The 12,627-nt window shown below is 36.9% G+C and overlaps 2 protein-coding genes across 2 annotated transcripts in view; both read left to right on the top strand.

Annotated features, from left to right (window-relative positions):
* Window positions 1-12,627, top strand: part of Mesr6 (misexpression suppressor of ras 6) — a 660,805-nt gene that overhangs the window by 197,685 nt on the left and 450,493 nt on the right. The gene's annotated exons all lie outside the window — the stretch shown is intronic.
* LOC145936727 (uncharacterized) overlaps window positions 5,543-12,627 on the top strand; it is a 117,051-nt gene continuing 109,966 nt past the window's right edge. The window contains exon 1 of the mRNA XM_083039195.1: window positions 5,543-6,072. Within this exon, the coding sequence (XP_082895321.1) occupies window positions 5,786-6,072 (287 nt within the window). The 5' untranslated portion in view covers window positions 5,543-5,785. The remainder of the gene's footprint in view (window positions 6,073-12,627) is intronic.

Below are 12,627 nucleotides of genomic sequence, written 5' to 3'. Positions count from 1 at the left end.
TACCACCATAAAACTTCATGAGATCAATTTCATTGTATGAATGAGTTTGATTTATATTCGATCATCCTTTGTCGTGTGAGACAAAAAATTTTGATGTGTAATTATGCGATCAAGTAAAAAAACAAAATAATTCGCATAATATATAAAAATATAATACAGTCTATATTGTTTAACATACACTATTGCAGTATATATAATTTTATGATTTATATCATAATTAAATATTATAAAAAAATAACAACTATATAACTTTAAAAATATTACGCATATTATTATACGCATGAAATATACAAAATAAGTCTCTTTATTTTTTTTCCTCTTTTGTAAAGTATCTATTCTAAATAATTTTGAATGAATATAAATTCTTAATTATTTTCATTTCAAGTTAAAAATACAAGTTAATTCTTAAGAAGCAGCTATTAATATTACAAGATTGCCACAAAAAATTTTATATACTAATAATAATATATACGACCAAAATAACGAGTTGATTTTGAAGACGAGACTCTTTAAATAACATTTCATATATTAATATAAGTTTTCACAAATTTTCACGACATTAATTGTATATTAATTTTATCCTGATATATATATCGATTCATACATTTATTCGTCGTGAATTAATACAAATTACGATATTCGTGTGACATCTTTAACGGTCGCGAAATTCAATCGTGAATAAAAAGTACGTGCCGGACCGATGCAGAAGAAGCGCAGCTCCGGCCTGCGGTCGAAGATTGGCAGTCGATGTCGCGGTGCTTCGACGACGGCGGAATTCGATTCTGCGGTTACGATCGGGAGAATTTCGGCCCGCGAGATTCGACCGAACGCGTCGATCGTTTCTGGCCGCATCTTGATCTCCGCTCGCATCACGGAATCGGGGATCTCATGTTCTCGAATCGGCGCGGATCTCCTCCGCTCAACAAGCGTCTCGTTGACACGATCGTAAATACTGGCGGGAACTCGTGTAAGAAGTTCGAGAGCCTCCGGTCGCTCGGAGCCGAATCATTTTTGCGGCCGTTCCTTCGCCCTCTCTCTCTCTCTCTCTCTTTCTCTGTATATATATATATATATATATATATATATATATATATATACTTTCCTTCAAGTGCTTGTGCTTCGTACTTAATATTGTTCTTTATCCATTTGGTCTGATCTGGATAATTGTTTTAAACTTGATTTCTTTTTCCGATCTCGTATATTTCTCTTTTAATTCACAGCAGAAATACGTGTATGTTTGCTGCATTTTATAGATATCTTAATAAACAATTATATGGAATTTAGTTTGTCGATATTGTGCTGCCACAAAAAAATAATGTAGATTTTAAACGTCTAACTTTATTCGCAAACCTGTCGTACAAGCGTTCGCGAATCGTTACGAAATCCCTTTTTTATATTTATCTACCTTATTATACCTACGTGATTGTATGCGCAAATTTCAACTATTTTCAGCTTCATTAAAAAATTGCCGAAGTAATTACTGCCGTGCACTTTAAACGTGTTAAGAACCCTCGTTTGACGATACAATGTGTATCTCGGAGATCAGAGTAACACAGGGAATGTCTTATTGTATAATTTACGAACAATGACGCAAGTAGATTATTAATAGTTAACGCTTTACCGACAGCGACGAGGCAATAAAAGCGTTTATAACAGGCTTTGTGCCGGTAATATCTCCCAGCCATTCTCATCAGCGATATCGCACATATAATTGTACAAACGCGCATTCGCGCGCGCGCGTGACATTCCTTGGCAAATACTGCAATTTGCATACAAGGAGCTCGTAAAATAAAAAAAATAAAAAAATGAAAAAAAGAGAAGAAAGAAAAAAAAACGATCGGCGGATCCTTTCACTTTTGCGCATACGTTCGATATTTTTCAAGGTCGTCTATTCGCTTCCAAAGGTTCGACGGAACGGTTGGTACCGCAAATGGCGAGAACGTGGGCCGCTCGCTTCATGTCCGTTGCTTCACGTGCAGCCTATTACTCAACGTCACCGGCATAATTAGCATAATAATATCTGTAACTCGCGGTTGCAGCGGTAACTAATTACCGGTGTATTAATCAAGGCATTCGACTCTGGAGCCAGGCCAATCCCAACTATCTGAGAAGCCAATACAATTTATTTGCGCGGTATTAGAATGTCAACCGGGAAAGACAGGTCGGCCATTACGGCACTCTTCAAAGAAGTGAGAAAATAGACAGGGCAGGCTTTTCAATAGCCGTTAAAGCACAGAAATGCTGCACGGTATCGCGTTACAGCCGGTTTCGATTGATTGGCTCGACATGTGTTTTACTTTCGCTCGCAATACTGCGGTTCAAATAGCTTGGATTGTCAGCTTTGGAGGCCGCATATTCCTAGGGAAAAAAAGAAAACTGTCTTAGTCAGATAGGAAGCCTGTTATTCATTTACATTTTTCAGAAGCGTAACGCGTCTCTTTTGCCCGGCATATTTATTCCGCGACCTTGACATCGTGGACATATGTCAGATTGACAGATACGATAGGAATACAATTTCGACGACAGGTCCGAGGTTCACAAGTTCTGCCACGCAGTAGAGAGGACGCGTAGAGAGAAGGAGAGGGAATTATTTTGGCACCCAAGACCTGTCCCGCAAAGCTAATTCTGGTAACGCGGCTGCGTTTTGCTACGCTTGCCATGTTCGAGTCTAAGTTTCCGAGAAGCCACGTGAGGCATAAAGTTTACGGTTTTACATAAATGAGGCGGATGTTTATATCAATTTATGTCGCAGATATCGATAATGATTAATGATATTTAACCGTATCAGGATAATGATATGTTACCGCGATAGCTATCGAATAACATGTGATTAGCAATCTCGTTGACGTACGAAATATCCGTTGAAAACAATCCGATTCTGTTGAGCGAGCATTAAATCGCCGTGCGATCTTAGCGCTGCTGCCAAGAAAATTTTAATTGGAAACATCAACCCGGTCGCGCAGGTAGCCACCAATCATCCGTATATTTTTGCGCATATCTCGCTATAATCGGAACGTAATTATACCGTTGGCAGGCATCTCTTGCTCTAGGGAGTCACTTATTAATTTCTCGATACTTGTCCCGAATAGTTTGTAGCAAAATGAATGTCGTATCTAAGCAATTTCGACATCATCTCGGCATCCTTCGGTATTAGTTAGCGTCTTTCAACGCGCTATTTTCTACCTTCCAATAAACAAAAGGCGAACTGATTGCTTGACTGATAGATCAGAAATATCCCATATTCCGTTGCTCCCAAAGAGACGCGCTCTCTCTCTCTCTCGCTGCGTTCTTCATGGTGAGGCTGACCTGTAATTAGTCTCACCACGCGACTTGCATTCGCGACAGCATACACTCTGTGCACACACAAACCATCGTGCGAAACGTAATAAGATAATAAACCAAACGAACGTGTCGATCGCGTTTATCCTCTCGCGACCCCGATCGCTTTTGATATCCCAGTTTATCGCACGGATGCTGGCAGGGTAGGATGAGTGACGCAAACGAGCAGACGGATTATTTTTTCACTTGCACACGATCCTGGCGACGAGCGGCGTTGACGGACGTTTCGCGACTCGTTTTCCTCGTTGATTGAAACCAAAAGGCATGTATCTCGTTATTCATAAAACTTTTTGGCGTTTACAGATCTCTGCGTCGAGTGTGAAGTAAGTCCGAGAAGTGTACTTTCCTTTGGGAAATGCAATAGTTTTGCATAATAATGTCAGCGATCTGTCTGTTTATTCAGAGATGTCCTGAAATATCAAATAATATTAATTATAATATTAATTAATATCGATATTAATTATAATATTAAATCAATCAGATAGTATTATAATTTCGTTGTAACGATATTGAAAAAAAGAACGCAGAGACAGATGATTAATATATCCTGTCGTCGCAAAGAAATAGCTTCTGGCAATTATGATTATCGCGGTACAGAGTGGATAGCGGGTTATGGAAGAGAGTACGGTGAAATTAATCGAGAATGGCGATTGGTCCCCGTGTGCTAAGACATCTCGTGTTTACATTCTTCCGCGTGATAAAGATCCTCGTTTACGTGATGAATTGAAGATACGCGTCGGTGATTCGGAGAACTTCGCACACTCATTATTCTATCTGGCATCCATTAAGTTACAGAGCACCCTGCTCTCCTTTTTTTCATCTTCTTTACATTCCCGAAACTCATACTGTATAAAATATGAGCGTTTGGCATTCAACGTTCTCGTGTGCGTCGTTTCCTTTCACGGTCGTTGCTTCCTTTAGGTATATTTAATTATTATATGAAGATATATATATATATATATATATATATATATATATATATATGATATTTAATTATTATGAAGTTCCAAAAAAGGCTCAGTGCTTTCCAGCTTTTTTTTCTAATATCTAATATCGTTGTAATAAGTCATATGTACGTTTCATTGAGATATTCATTATCATATTACGAGACAAAGCTATGGAGAAAAATTATATAAGTCTACATTTTAGAAGAAGCTAATGCAAAGAGTGAAAAGTAGTCTATTCTTTCTATAATCCGAAAGAAATTGTCTTATGATTTTATTTTAAGAGGATGAGTTACTCTTTGTAGTCAGACTATAAAAGAGCTGGAAATTTTTTTAAGTATCGTGAATATTGAATTTTTCTTACTATCAAGAAAAATTTTTACATTCAATAAAATAAAATAATTAGCTTCAAGATATACCCAGTATCTGTGTAACAAACTAATATAGAGTAGAAGTTTATAAAATCCCATATACATATATATAACATACATATACTTACATATTTATATAAATTTAATATGAAAAATTACATTGACGTTATATTTTTTAAATTGTAATATAATAAATTACATGTATTCGTATATTAAAATAACATATTTTTGACTTTACATCAGTCATTTAAATTCGATTGCGCGGTATGGCTTTTCTCACATCCCATTACATATGCGAGAACTTTTGGAGATTCTGGCACGACGCGAGATTCTCGGTAAAACGCCTTTCGGGCGCGGGTCTCGTCACGGTAATATGGTAGATTAGTCACAGCCTAATGATGAAAATAAGAGACGACGCTCTCGCGGTAGCGCGATTTGGCCGCGACGGACAAGCTAAACGATAATCGCCGCCATAAAATATCGAGATTCTTCACGCGCATATACACACGCTCTATACCACTAAGGCTATTCCTAGAGTCCGGGTTGGCGAAACGAGTAATAAGCGCGGCTTCGACAAACGACAGTAGCCAGTTTCCCGGGGCTGCGGTCTCGAAAAGCCGCACGAGACGCGCGCTTTTCTACATAATCGTAAATTCTCCACAAAGTCGTTAACGTTTGCGCGGCGAAACAGGGTTGTTAGGAATCTTTCGACACAAGAGGGACCACAAGGGAGAGACTGTCTTCCGGCTCCGTAGAGACATTCTTCTTCCCGCGTGTCTCTCTAATTGTACGCGCGGCGGATAAATCTGATGGTATATCGCGTTGTAATCATCTCGCTCTTCTTTGCTTCCGACGTCGTTAACGCGAGATATTGGCGTCCTCTTGCTCATCGCCGTCTTCTGAAAAGAGCATTCTGACTATGTTATAACACAATATGTATAGTTATTATAATCGGGACCACATACCGGGACCACATCGCACACGCGCGACTACTATTTTCCCGCCGAACATTGTACGGGGTGTGTCCTCTGACCCGTGGCATCTCTACCAGAAGACCGACAGTCTTCTCGGGCGTATAAATAGGCGATCCGAAAATATACACGACCAGCCAGGCGTTCTCCAACTACAGCCATGATGACAGAGAAGCTCGCGAGGGACCAGAAAGGCGAAACAATGTGCGGCGCGAGCAATTATATGCGACGAATGCGTGTCGTTGTGACATTCGAACGACAACACGACGACGACGATGAGCGACGTAGACGCGAAGGCCGTCGTGGAAGAGGCGCCGCCGCGCGCTTCTTCGGCTCGGATACGAGAGGACTGCGGATGAAAGAGAAAAAGAGGAGACAAGCGGAGGCAGTGACTTGGCGCCAGCATTCTCTCGATCGAGATAACATTCTGAGATGCAGCTTCGAAAAGTAATTTTCACTATTCCGCTACGACGCCGTATACGACATTGATCCCGTGAGAAAGATGTTTGCTCGTCCTTTTTACATATTTTATCGATAAAAGATCGACAACTCGATTCTTTTGTATGGAAAAATGCTGAATACAATTGCTGATGGGGCGGGAAGATTGGCGTAATGGACGTGGCGTGACTAGCTCACATTCATCTGCCGCACGAAATAGTTGCAATATTATGAATTTTAATCTTCTTTTTCGCTTAAGAATTTTAATTATACCCGAGTTTAGATATCAATGAAATGAACGTAAATATAGAGATAAATAGGAAGGAAAGAATTTCATAATATAATATTGATTCTGTCTAAACTAATTTTATTTCAAAAGTTGAAGTTTTGGAGAAATGCAAGAAGTGTCAGATATCCCAAAAATCTCTCACATATGCACTACATCCAAAAATGTTCTTTCTAAATAATATTATATACGATTTTATTATCAAATGACGTATTTGTGCGCCGATGTCGGCGTTAACAATTATTTCCACTGGGCTTATAATTGCTCGCTCTACTGTAAACCTTACGATTAAGACTTCCGGCTGCACCGCTCAGCTTCATAGTTGCACGATTCTAAGCTACGTAAGCTATACACGCGATCGGTCATCATCTCGACGTGACGCTGCTCGTGTGAATACAGCTGAGGGCCGTTCATGTCGAGCGCTGATGTAACAACACGTTGATAGACCATATATCCCTTATGCTCGCGAATCACGCAATCTTTCCCGGCTCGGCGCTTGATGTCAAAAGTGATCCGAGGTATTTGGAAGTAACGATCGCTGCAGTACAGGTGCTACCAGAGATCATTAGCACATTGCGCCGGTGTAGTAAGCCGCAATTAACCGCGAAAGTCATGTTATTTGAAATATGGTGTAATTGATGTCACGCGATCCTGGAAGCTGTGCGTGTCGAGGAATGCGCGACTACCTGCGGTAGTAAATAAGATATCTATATATACATGTAAGAATGAAAGAGAAATTTTATATCTCCGATATTAAATCTAAATGCCGTGTTAAACATTTTATAAAATAATTTGCCTTTCATAACGATAATTTTATTCAAGCGGCGACACATCATAAAAAATTCTCGCTCTTCAGAATTCTCTTGACACATTAAACTGTCTTGTTGTGCGAAATTTCCGTAGATTGATCTATATTTGTGTGTCATACATTCTAATTATACAAAATAATTTAAAGACTCTAATATGTATTGTATATATTATTTTAATTATTTTGTATATGACACTTTGAATTGCTCTTTTAATACTTCTTCGAAATTCGTGGCTAACGGAAAGGAGAAGTGTGATTTTTATTTAAATAATCTTTGATTTTGATTGTGTGTGCAGAGATTTTTTATATTTTTATTTATTTTTAAATTCAACTCTTATCTAGAGCTAGTCTCTTGTGATAATTTCGCGATTCCGCGATTCATATTTGATTGTCATAAACGTGATTGTAAAGTTTGCATCATGAATACTCATAGCAATCATTAAGACACGCATTTGTACATCCGTCTTCCAGTATGAGTAATGGCACACTAGTGTAAAATTAATACGACAGCATCTTTCCCTGTGCATTACTCTTATAAGTATTTACTCTTATAACTCTGTTCAATGTATTCATTAGGATCATGCGAGAAATGCCGCGCTACCGTTTTAATCAATATTATTTCCGAAATGCTTACTTTATTGGCAAGTACTCAAACTAATCAGCTTATCACCAATAAACACTGCTATTTTACATTCCACATAAATACAGAAAATATAACTATAAGAGAAATAATTTTTTGACATTTAATATAATTATGCATAATATTATTTTAATATAAAATCATGTTAATTTTTTGCGATTTTTGACACATGTGCGTCTTATTGAAACTTTTTCAAAAATATTTTAATTATACTATGAACACAAAATAATTTGTTCATGATCGCAAGACCATGATATACTATTATATGTCAAATTTGTATTTAAAAGTTGTGCTCATAAGATATTTTTATACTTTATTTACGAATTATATAGTGTGAAAAAGCCTTAGGAATTCCTAGGAAGATTATTCGGGTCAAAAGAAAATATACCGAGATAGCAAATCATGAAGACAGAAAAGAATTCTCAACAAATGAATGTACTTAATTCGCATTAGATACGCTACTCAGACATGTCCTGCAATAGAAAGAGACTTTAGCCTCAAGCGATTTGGTTATAGAGGTGTTCGTGCATTTTCAAGGGACCGTGGGTTATTAATTTCTTAATAATTAATAATGGCAATGACTTTTTTCTCGCTCGTATTACGACACGCTAATCTTTCATCTCTTAAAGAATAGACATTTGATTGAAAAAACCGGTTGTTAAAAATAAAGAAAGCAATTTGTTCTCAATTTATATTTTATTGTAAATTAATCTATAGTAATTGAAAGAAGATAAAAACTTGTTATAACTTTCTATGTTCTATGTTCTATGTTCTATGTCATTAAAATATGTCATTAAAATAAAAGACGTCCAATTAAAATAAAATCCAAATATTAAATTAGATGCAATTTACTAGAGAATTCTAAATAATGGCAAATCAGACGACAAGAGGAGGGGCTATTGACTCAATAGCGTCTGTTCGACGATTGACCAGTTTTAGGTAGCGAAATTGTTAGCGCATTTCGAAAATTCCGAGCACGCCATCAATTGCAAATAAACAGGATTTTTTGTCAATTGTCACGTGTCGTAATAATCGGTGAATATGAATGTACTTATGTGATTGAATTGTAAGAATTTGAATTTACTTCCGTTCCACAAGAGAATTCCAATGACGGAATATTGATATAAATCTGTGAAAGTACACATTATGATGTATTGATGAAGTAATAATGAGTTATTTAAAATGTATAAATAAGCGAATTTAACAAACAGAAAAAAATATTCACCAGATTGAAATTAACTTGAATTGAAAAATCAACTTTCAATACATTGCATCTTCCAAATCTGTTAACCATTAAATTTAATTTTTATATGTTTTTATAAAATTTCAATACGCGTAACAATAATAATTTTGTCATATATACTGCAGATATAATGATTACATTATATTTTACATTGTACAAAAATTTTAATTGATAAAGAATTCAATTAACAACGAACTCGTATTCCAAAATCTTTTATTATATTTAACTCTAATTATTAATATACAGCTGTATAAAACTGAAAGAAGTGGTTTGAGAGAAAACCAATCCTTCTTTTACCTTTGGCATAAAGACGATGATCAGATATATTCGGAAGCATAATAGGTCCGATTGTAGTTTCTCGCCAATCAGCGACTATATTCGAGAAATTACGAGTCCTCTTAATATGTCTCTTGTCGCCTCATTCTTCTCTCTTTAAGATAGAAAGTTTAAGAGATCACAAGAAATTCACTAATTATTATCGATGTATGTATATACACTTAGATTTGATGAGGAAATTGAATTACCGGTGTTTTGGTTGCTTTAGAATTTCAATCTTCTCTCTTTACGCAAACTTCAACACTTTCTTAGTCGACGTCCGCCTCATCGTAAAACGAAACAAAATTTGACATTGACGAAGATGATGATGACAGGCCGTGTGTATGTGTTGGCAGCGCCATCAGCTAATTTGATGCGTACTTAATATCTGCTCATAAATCACGGTTTAACTGCTACCTCGACTTTTTCAGGATTGAGAGGTGCGATTTACAGTCCTGATTGCAACTATTTGATTACGCATTTCTAATTATTTTTGCATCTTTACTAACGAAGTTTTAACTAATATTTTTCAATTCGAGTTTTTCGTTTATATTTTCTAAAGAAATTTATATTTCAGCTCGTAATTATTTTTTACAAATAGTATTTGTACTCTCATTTAAATTTTATGTTCAATATATTTTTTTTCACATTAATATAACCGCTCTTGATAGATAAATGCATTCAAAGAGGTTTTTGGCAATGTGCCAGTTGTGATCGCATGCTGCATTCATCGAATAAACTGCTATATCGAAAACCTTTTCGTCCAAGAATACAAGACCGGTCCAAGAATATAAGGCGCATTCCATAATGCAACTACTGCCAAAAAATTTAAGGTGCGCGCTATGTAGCGTTATTTCGAACCGAGGCGCTCGAGGAATTTTAATGGAAACGTAGGATGATTAACAGTACCAAGCTAAACTACACTATGCAATTACCGAGATAAGAACACATATACATTGTACAGATTTATCGGCTTAGTCTTTTTCATGAGTGGGGGGGGCTTATCAGATCTAACGAATGATGATCCAGCTGGTTCTCTCTCATTAGTGATATAACTGTGTAATGAACTTCATGGATAATCGGAGTGAGTTGCCAATGCAAGAATAGTGCGTTATAATGAATCATTTGAGAAGATTATATTAATGCATTGATGATTAGAACTATTATAGAATTATTTGGAAACATTTTCGATCGTATAAAATAATTTTATTTTTCGTTAATTATCCTATTATTTTTTAATACTTGAAATAATCGAAAGTTTATAATCCACTTATTAGTTTACATTAAAAAAATATAATTAATAATATAATTTTATCTTATTAAAATTCTACTTATTTTGTGCAGTTCATTATTTACTTAAAATCGATTATATTTCAATTTAATTCCAATTAAGCGACACATCCGACATTCAATGTTTATCAAATGACAGTTTGACATAAAAAAAATACGTTGCACATTTATATATATTTGTTTTCCACATTACGCTTGTATATATTTGCAAACATTGTTCGGCGAATATTTCCACCATCATCAGACCTGAACGAGATCTTCGTGCGCACTGGTACATGGAACACGAAAAGTGATTAAACCCAGTCGACGAGCATCAATGTACGGTTATTTCTTCTTACAATTAGTCGCGCTCGCGCTGTTGCTGCTGACGTTGTGTCGCCCATTACCTCTGCCGGCAGTGAAACTGGCAGCAGTAAAGTACGGCGTGTTAACGTCAGATTTACGTTATACCGACCTTTCCACACGTGAGACGAGAGAGACCCAGGAAGAGGCCGCGACGACCTCGTAACTCTATCAAGAACCGGCGACTTGGCAAGCGTTTCGCAGAGTTACTTTCGTACTCACTATACACTTCGTGGGCGTATCTATTTTTTATAGTCCCTATTCAGGTACGATCTCTGATCCCCCTGACGTCTATCCCCGTCGTTCTCCTTCGGGGTTCTAGTCGAGACGGCGTGTCAACCTGCGTGATATCCAGAAATTCTCGTGCGGTTGAGCAACTTCATAAAAGTTTCGTGCCGTTATCACGATCGTACGGCGAATAAAGTAACTCGATAATCGCCGCCTCCTTCGTAACAGTCTTTGTTGAAGTCTTACGGGGACACTGATTTAGAATCTATATGAGCGATATTAAAAGCGGACATGCTGAACGTTAATTCCGCTGATATCAAGCCGTCATTCATATACGTAGGTAGCGTTAGAATAAATCTAAGGCGCGATAATATCAGATGATATATTCTGAATATCCAATTTATGACACTATATTCCAAAACGGAAATAATCAAAGTCATTCAACAACTCATATAAGTGGGAGATATTTTTGTCATTTTGATATTCTATTTTCTCTCCGTTCCCTTCTATTCTTATTCGGATCTCGATATAACTGACGATATATAAATATATTTTGTTATATTTTATATATATTGAAAGTTCATTTATTTCTTATAGCTGCATATCCAACTGCAAAATCGAATTCTGTCATTTATAAATTATTTTATAACAATATTGATGTAAAATATTAGATTCAATATTGATGTAAAATATTAGATTCAATATTGATGTAAAATATTAGATTCAATAATTTAAAATGGTGTGCGATCTCACAAAAAAAATGTTTATAACGGAGTTCTCAATCGATATTTTCCATTATTTTACACGAGCCACATATAGACCTTCTTTACTCAGTATAAACTAATTCATCGTAACTATCCGCCGTTCTGTTTACACGAAACATTCTGACGTTCGCGTTCGCACATTGTGAAAGTATTATTCGCTTCAAACGGCTCCGAAAATACACATACACACAAGTCGGTATGCTAGATATCGCGGGTTAAGAGCGCGGGTGTCGACGCTTGCACAATTTTGCAAACAAAGTATTTCTCAAAGTAACGACGCTGAATCTACAAACTGGCCAACTTCGCCGAACGATGCCGTACAAATAAAGATCCTCGCGTACGGATCCTCTTCGTCTTGTTGCTAATGCCCCGTGAAACGCGCGGTGCACCAGCCAGCGGTGCGCACGAATTAAAGAGTGAAATATGTTAATGGAGTTGGTTCCCGAAGAGAGAGAGATAGACAGAGGGAACGATGGTATCTTGATTAAGGTGTCTGGCGGACGTTAGTCATTCTCCGGGCTGTCCGCCGTGGCGAGAGGACTGCGAGAAAATCTAATTTTCGCCACCAGAAACTGAAAAAACCTGGCCGCGCGACCTTCCACCCTTCAACCACTTTCAGCCTTCTGCTTCTGTTTTCGTGGGCGCGTC

The sequence above is a fragment of the Prenolepis imparis genome, unplaced genomic scaffold (genome assembly GCF_030444845.1).
Source record: "Prenolepis imparis isolate NDT839.2.m4 unplaced genomic scaffold, iyPreImpa1.0 SCAF_5, whole genome shotgun sequence".
Lineage (NCBI taxonomy): Eukaryota > Metazoa > Arthropoda > Insecta > Hymenoptera > Formicidae > Prenolepis > Prenolepis imparis.
Note: the sequence above shows the minus strand (reverse complement) of the source record. Positions and strands in the feature narration are given on the sequence as shown.